The sequence below is a fragment of the Malurus melanocephalus genome, unplaced genomic scaffold (genome assembly GCF_030028575.1).
Source record: "Malurus melanocephalus ecotype Western Australia unplaced genomic scaffold, MMel_1.1 scaffold_449, whole genome shotgun sequence".
NCBI classification, from domain to species: Eukaryota; Metazoa; Chordata; class Aves; order Passeriformes; family Maluridae; genus Malurus; species Malurus melanocephalus.
In genome coordinates, this window is record NW_026623681.1 from 369163 (window position 1) to 377243 (window position 8081).

Sequence of the window (8081 nt, forward strand, 5' to 3'; positions counted from 1 at the left end):
GCCCTGGCACAGGGTGCCCAGAGAAGCTGTGGCTGCCCCTGGATCCCTGGCAGTGCCCAAGGCCAGGCTGGACATTGGGGCTGGAGCAGCCTGGGACAGTGGGAGGTGTCCCTGCCATGGTAAAGGGTGGCACTGGGTGGGCTTTAAGGTCCCTTCCCACAGAAATCATTTTGGGATTCCCTCTCAGACACCAACATTATTGTTTTTGCCTGCCACCAACCACACGAACAACATCACTGAACTCGGACAAGCCCCACAAGGGCTCCCAGGATTTTAAGAGGTTTGTTTGTCTCCATCCTGGTTTGTTTAACACCATCCTTTCCCACCTCAGGGAGGTCTGAGCAGCTCGTTAACAGAAGTTCATTAACTCTGCCTTGCCTGGCTGTGAAAGAGCCATCAGTCCGGGGCTCAGCAGAGCACAAGCAAGCAGTGACCAAGGAAACACCTCCTGCTCCTGTCCTCAGCCACAGACCAGGGCAATGACCACCAAGAGCGACAACTCCAACCCACATTTCCAGTCTGCAAACCCAGCACCTACCCCCGCTGTAGCACAGTAGCTACAAGAGAATTCCAATATTCCAAGGAAATACAATGAAGGATCTGCAGAGCAAAGGAGGTGGGAGAAAAGCAGCCCAGGGCCAGGTASCCAGCACCCAGCAAAATGCACCATCACATCCAGCTCGTCAAACCATGCTGCTCTGCTGCTCCACAGCCTGCTCACCCTGCCTGCATTTCCAATTCAACAATTCTGCTGAGAAAAACACTGCAATTAGGCAAGGAGACGGGCAGAAGGGAATTATGACAACCTCATCCACGGGCTCGCTGATCTAAAGATGAAAGGCAGGAGCGCTGGCAGGTACAGCCTAAAAGTATCTGCAGGCTGCAAAACACCCCAAAAAAAGGTGCAATTAACATAATACAGAGGGWCTGAGCAGGAATGATGGGATCGAATTAGAATAATGCAAGTGTGGGATGCACATCAGGAATTACTCCTGACCTGCCAAATCCCCTTACCTAAGCAGCTTCCCACACACCTGCTGGGTGCCTGGCACGGGATGACCTCSCAGCCCCTGCACGCAGCAGCCTGGGACAGAGCCCAGTCCAGGAACCAGCCCTGACCTCCCCTGGGCACGGCCTCTCCCCACAATGGGACCCAGCTGAACCATGAATTCAGGGAGGATTCCGTGCCCTGCAATGCTCTGGGGGTCTGCACTACCCAGAGGCCCCCAAACGGGGCAGGAGCTGCTCCTCCAGCCCTTAGGGGAGCCCTGGAGGAACCCCCAGACCCCACATCCACCCTGCCCAAATTCTGTGTCTGAAGGGCACATCCTGGGCACAAGACTGAATCCAGCCCCACTGCCTTGCCCACGAGCAGCCATCCAGTTCTGCTGGGTGCAAAAAACAAAATAAAGCTTTTTGGGATGCTACTTGCAAGAAAGCTTTAAGATTTTACTATTTCAACGTTAATAATTTACTCCCCCATCAGTATKCTGTAGGAGAACACCTTGAAAAGCCTTGCTCTCCTTCTTTCAGAGTTTCTGTGATCTGCCCTCAAATCAGCTCTGCCTAAAGACACCTCTTTGGGTGTGCTGTGTTTTGCTTCAGGTTTTAAAAAAAAAAGCTGCAGCTTTTTTTTGGCAGCAGACTCCTTTTCCAAGGACTGGTGGAGGTCTGGCCTCCCAAGCAAAAAACCAGGACAAGAAGGCTGCAGGGCTCAGAAATCTCCACATCTGTACCTCACCTTCTAACAAAGGTTTTGTCACTTGGAGTGGACAGGGCTCAGCGTCCCTCTCTCCACGGGAAGCTCAGTTCTTCAGAAGCATCACTGACTTCTAGAGTCGTCCCCAAAGCTTGAGGTGCCATCCCAAACTCAGGAGCTTTTGAGAAGCCAAGGAGAGGCAGAGCCACTGCAGTGAGAGCTCCTTTGGCCATCGTGCTGCCACTGCTGAGGCTGTGCTCACACACAGCAGATGGGATGGGCAGTCAGGACCAGGTGAGGGCCTTCCTGTGCCCACCCGGGATGGGAATGGGCAGCAATCAGTGCTCTGCTGGGACTGCAGTGTGTGTGTGCACAGAGCATCAGACCTGGGCTTGCCTGGAACAAGAGCTTTGGGACGGGGGAAGGGGATGTTCTGACCCTCTCCTGACCCACAGTGATGACAGCAGCTCTCCTTTGCTCACCCAGCTCCCTGGCTACCTGCAYATTGCCAGATTTCCTCAAAAAGCACCCCTCTGGAAGTGCTTTCCAGTTCCCTCCARTGAGTTCATGAGAAGGACCACCAAAGCACCAACTAGAACTAAAATGTACTTTGTTCCTAAAGTTCAGAGCACAGCTCCAAAGTTCAGCTCAGAAGCTGTGTTGTGTGGCAGCACCATGAAAGGCTTCATCAGAGGAGGATCCCAGATCCAGCAGGTGCTGCCAGTTCTGTAGGACAGCTCTGCTCTGAATGGGACARATTCACTTCAAGTTTTGAAACCATCTCTAAACATTACAGGAGGGATTACTTTCTGCTGTACTGGTTCTCCTCTCCCAGAACAGCRTGTGTTTTTGCTGTTCTCCTTCTAGACCACGTTTTCCCTCCCTCCTCTGACTTCCCAGGATCTTTATTGMCTCCAGCACACTGCTCTGTCATCACTGTGCTCTTGGTACCCCCCTGCCTGCCTTGTTTTATTGATTATACAGTACACATCAGTTTTCTAATGAATTTGTCTTTACGTGTTATCGTTTAGCTTAACATTTAGCAGATATTAAGTACAAGAATTTGCCAATATTTCAGAGATCCAAAATAATTGAGCTGAGTTTAGTTAGCAAGTTCCCATCTTCTAACACCTCCTCACACTATTGATTGCCTGCAGCYTGCCAGAACCACAAATGCCTGCTCTGATCTGAGGGATGCTCACCCCTGTGCTGCTGTACAAATCACACTGATGACACCAAAACGAGCCCTTCAAAAGCAAAAGTGCTCCCTTCAGTGTAAAACCCTCCCTCTCAGGGCTCAGCAGTCACATCATTCTGGTAACGGGGTGCTCTGAAATAAATTTGGGCTGTTTTTTTCCCACCTCCATTGCCGTGGAGATCCTTCACTGTATTTCTTTGAAATMCTGGAATTCTCAGTGATTTGGAAGTTATTTGAAGATGGAAGTTCCTGCCCAGGGCTGGAATCCCAGCCTCCCTGCCTGTTGCAGGGCTGGCAGGCACACACAGCAGTGACCTGGGCACCCTGGACACAAACTGGACCTGAGCCGGAGCGAGGTGAGCGAGCAGAGGGGCATCTCCTGGAAATGCACAGCTCCCAGCCCCAAATCACACCTCCCCACGCTGCTGGGGAGAAACAGGAGCCAGCAGCAGCGCTTCAGCTCCATCCCCGCTGCCGAGGAGGCAGAGAAAGCTGCAGCTTGCCCAAACACGAGCTCCAGCAGCTGCCGGGTACCTCCGCTCCAGAGCAGCAAACAAAAATAAGCGAGCGCGGCGCGGGCAGGGAAACGGGATTTGCGTCATTTGAACAGTCTGTCTGAGCAAAGGACATCTCTGGAGGGAGCAACGAGCCCGGCTGGTCTCTACACGAATGCAATCGCGGCTGGCTGTGTGCAGGGCAGCTCCCGGCGCCGGCAGCGACAGGCCAAGTCACAAGCTCGGCTTATGTAGGGCACAGCGCAGCCTTCACATGTGACTGTCACCAGAGCAACAACTTGAGCGGCTCCGCGGCGCCCGGCGCACCTCCACCGGCCCGAGCATCTCCCCACCACAGCCGGGGGTCCCACAGCTCCAAATCGGGGCTGCATCGCCCCACAGAACAAACCCAGCCCGAGATTCGTGTGAAAATAAATCAGTCAGGCCAGGTGCAGCATCCAGAGCGAGCCGCAGGCAGCAGCTCCTTTGGATTGTTGTGCCTTGGCAGACAACTCTTCTCTCCCTCCTCCTCAGCCTCTTATCAGGCACTTTCTCCACGGAAAAGCAGCACCGTTTTTAACTTGATTAGGATAAGCACAAACAACACTCCCTAAGCTGTGAGGGGCCAGTGTTGAATCCTCAAACTGTCCTTGTTTAGATCTGAGAAAATGCTGTACACTTGGTTTCACAGAGAAAAAGAAGTGCATTATTGAATCACTCCGAGGAGCTGAGCTCTAGCAGCTCTTGCTGCTTGTCAAACGTTAAATGAAGTGGATCCACTGAAAATTAATCTCATGCAACTCCGAATTAAACACCTTAATGAGCTAAACACCTATTGTCATCTTCCATATGCTGATTCATCACATCTAGCAAAGCCTTGTAATCAACTACTCTCAATTCCACCAGTGCATTTTAATGCTGATTTGCTCTCAGAAGATTATTGCAAAATCAGTGAGACAGCCCCCAAACCTTTCTTGGTCTGTTCTTGCAGGGTAAGGTGCACACCTGCACCTGCTCACCCAGCTCTCTGCTCCTCCTTCCCTCCCTCATTAACTGGCACAAAAGAAACTTCCTTCCYACTCTGGGGTTTTCCAAAAGTACATATACCAGATTTTTATATATTTACGTACATATGTTACTGGACTGGGTTTTTTTCTTTCCAGAAGTCTRCCTCAGAGCTCATTAACAGTTCCCCACCTCACAAACTAAAGAACCTCTACAACTACACCAGCTTTTCTGAATTATTTGAGCAGTCTTCTCCTGTAAATTCTTTCCATTGTAAGAATTAAAAACTTTCAGGACTTGTGGGGTTTTTGTTGTTKGTTTCTGGGGTGGGGTTTACTACTGTTTATYAAATATAAGAACTAACCACAACCGTACTATCCTGTATAATATTTCCCTATGTCCTTTCACACAAGTGAACCCCATCTGACCATGTGGAACCCCTGTCAGTGAGCCACAGCTGTTGCAGAACAGGAGTCTGAGMAGTTTAGAAACAGTGTTCTAGTCAGGGCACAAGACAATTTCTAAAAGCACTGATTTCCTGATGTATTTATCTTAGAGAAGCTCCCGTCCCTTTAAAAAGGGTTCCAGTCCTTTGAAGAACTGAACAGYCAGAGAGAGCAGTGGTCAGTGATGGTGGCAGGGCATGAAGGTGGCTCTGGAGAGAGGAGGATGGGGAGCTCTGTGCCTGGGCCAGGAGGGAACAGGGTGGACACAGCACCTCTCCCCCAACAGCTGAGACCCCCATTTCAGCATCACTGGCACCTGACACCGARCTTCAGCAAATGAGGGGTCCTCATTCCCCATCCAAACGTTCTCCCAAGGAGAATGGGACATTTAGGTCTGAGGAAACCAAGGTTTCCCTTCTGGAAGGGAAGCTATGGTCCCCTGAAACCTCCAGGCTGGATTGTCAGAAGSTGAGGGAACTGTGGGCCTGGGAAAAGTCTTTCAAACAAGGATAATTTATTCTGTTTTCCCAGTTGGAGATTCCTCCATCTTCTGCACCCAAGCAGAGAATAAACTGATGCCAGGGTGGCCTGTCCCTGCTCCTGGACAGCCTGGGACCGCAGCAGCCCCTGTCACAGCCCCTGTGCCAGGCCCACAGGTGTGACCCCACCCACCTAACCTGGACAAAAGAAGGGGCTCCCTCCCCACAGAGGGAGTGGGATGACACAGGACGATTTCAGAGGAGGAGAGGGGACAACATTGCTCAGCTGAAGGTGGCCCGGAGGCTGCGCCTCCCCTGGCACGCACGTGGGCCGAGGGCCCTGCCAGATGCACAGGGCTGKCTCTCAGCTTCCACACTAAGCCCCCAGGCTATGCCTCAAAGCAATACAACTCTGCCATAAATATCCCAGATTAATTCTGATCCCAGCATCAAATCCACTTAAGAGACTTAAAAGCCTCCGAGTCCCCAGAGCTGCCTGCCYAAGGAGGGCTCTGCAAATGAGTCTTGGGCTGCAGAAGAGAAATATTATCAAACAAGGCAAGCCATTTGTACAATTTTTGGTAATGTCGTTTGCAAGAGACAAATGGGACGAGATGGCTGAGTTGACATCTTGTACTASAAGCGCAGCCACAAAAATCCTCGGGTGCTGGACACGGATGCACGGGGTAGGATTCCTGTAAACATTCCATGTTTTCTGGGAACAGCTCTTTCTCCTCAAGGGATTGATTGACTGGTAAATGACAGCATGCTCCAGTTTATTAAAGGAGCTGTTTGCTTTCATAGAGACATCTCTGTTTATCAAAAAGCCTGAAGTGATTACCCCAGCATCACTGGGAAAAAGCCTTGTTAACACTGACGGCAGGGAGGGCTGGGGAGGCAGAGCCCTTCCCTTCCCACTCTGCTCCTCTGGCCAGAGCAAGGCTTGGAAACAGGAGAGGACAAAAGGGGCACGGAGTGACCGGCGACCCTTAGGAGGCCCCAGTGCTGAGCAAATGCTGCCTCGGAGCGCCGGCACCCCCGACCCCGAGCGCAGCAGCAGCAGCAGCAGCGCTYCCCACCCGGCCAGAGATCCTGGGATCCGGGGCAGCTCCCGGGATATCCCTCCCTGCCCGACACCGCTCTCCGCACGGAGATGCGGCCGAGCRCAGCCAGGGCTGCCCGAGCCGATGCCCCGGAGCCCGGCAGGTCCCGGCGGTGCCTCCAGCAGCATCCCGGCTATCCCCGGCCGGAGCACCTCCCTCCCGCCTGCCCGGAGCAGSCGATCCCGTGTCCCGCATCCCGGGGGCTGCCGGCGGCCGGGAGCCGCCGCGTCTGTATTTATAAACCCAAGGAATTCGAGCGCAGCGGATCACAAACAGCCTATTGTGCTGTGTCAAACAGCCAAGTGGGCTCGTAATCCCATGCATGCTTTTCCCACTCCGCTCCGGGAAACCCGAGCCTTAAATACTTTTCCAGAAGTAAAAACACGCCGGGAAAGCGCCGAGCTCAGTTCTTGCTATTCCCGAGTCCCTGCCGCTTCGGAACCGCGCAACTAAGCGGCTTTCCCAGCGCTGGAGAGACGCAGACGATTAATTACAGCTTAGAGAGGCTGGAATAGAAGCGGCGGCCGGCAGCGAAGGCGGCCCGAACGGGCGAGCTGGCGCTGGCCCGGGCCAGCCCGCCGGTGGCGAGCGGCCAATGTTTACTGACCCCTGGCCGGGTCACTTTCGATAGCGGCCGGAGCCAAGGGCCGCTCCTCGGCAGCGCCGCGGGGCATCTCCCGGGGGGCAAGCGCTCGGAACCCCGGGTCCCCAGGGCGCTCGGGCCGGCAGCGAACACGCCACGGGGAGAAGGGCAGGGCTCGCCGCGTTGCTCCCAGAGCCACGGTACCGCGGCTCTGCCCAGGGCATCCCCCGAGCGCCGCGGGCGGCGGGGCCCGGGGACAGCGGTGGCCGTAGGGACAGCCGTGGGCACGGCGGGCGGGGCAGCCGGGGAGCCCCGGCCGTGCCAGCGCGGCTCGAAACCCCGCGGGAGCCGGGCACGGGAACCAGCGAGCCACGAGCACCCGGACGAGCCGGGGACCGAGGCTGGGGCCACCCCTCCGCACCCCATCGCTGTCCCCCGAGCCGCCCGGGGCTCGTCTCGGGGCACACCCCGCAGGGAGTCCCGCTGCTCCCAGCGCCGCTACGCCGTGCGGCTTCGGGCACCCGAAGGCGGGAGGGGTAAGGGAAGGGAARCCCCGCTAGGGAAACCCCCTCCGCGAAAAAGGGGCAAAGAAAGGCGGGCAGCGCTTACTTCTCGTGCCTGGCGTTCTCCTGGATGGCGCTCAGCACCCCCGGGGGCGCGAGGGGGACGCCCTGCTGGAGCCGGCATGTGGCCAGGTGCCGGTGATGCTCGTCCTGCAGGCAGGCATTTTCGTGGTACAACTTGGCCACTTGCTGCTCCAGCTCGTCTATCCTCCGCTTCTGCTTCTCCAGCAGCTCCTGCTGCGTCTCGATAATCTTGTTCAGCTCCTTCAGGTACTCGGCCGCCTTGCTGGGGTTCTCGCCGGGGCTCTCCATGGCCGCCCCGCACCTCCGCGGCGCGGGGGGGGCAGGCGCCGGCCAGCGCGCTCCGCTGGCAACTTAAGCGAGAGGGAAGGAATAAATACCCCGGCGGCAAGCGGCGCCCCGCGGCCCCGCGCGTCCCCTCCTAGAGCCGCGGCTGGCCGGGCGGGCGGCGGCCCCGCGCCGCCATTGCTGCCGCTCGGCCCCCGCCGCC

General features: G+C 55.7%; 1 protein-coding gene across 8 annotated transcripts in view; it reads right to left on the reverse strand.

Annotated features, from left to right (window-relative positions):
- The window catches only part of IQSEC1 (IQ motif and Sec7 domain ArfGEF 1), a 347139-nt gene that overhangs the window by 338303 nt on the left and 755 nt on the right, over positions 1-8081 (reverse strand). For 3 of the 8 annotated variants that reach the window (XM_057380364.1, XM_057380361.1, XM_057380360.1), the window contains exon 1: positions 7617-7993. In XM_057380364.1, the coding sequence (XP_057236347.1) occupies positions 7617-7882 (266 nt within the window). In that variant the 5' untranslated portion in view covers positions 7883-7993. Of the gene's footprint in view, positions 1-7616; positions 7996-8081 lie in introns of those variants that run through there. The other 5 variants (XM_057380363.1, XM_057380362.1, XM_057380359.1 and 2 more) reach the window with 3 other exon arrangements.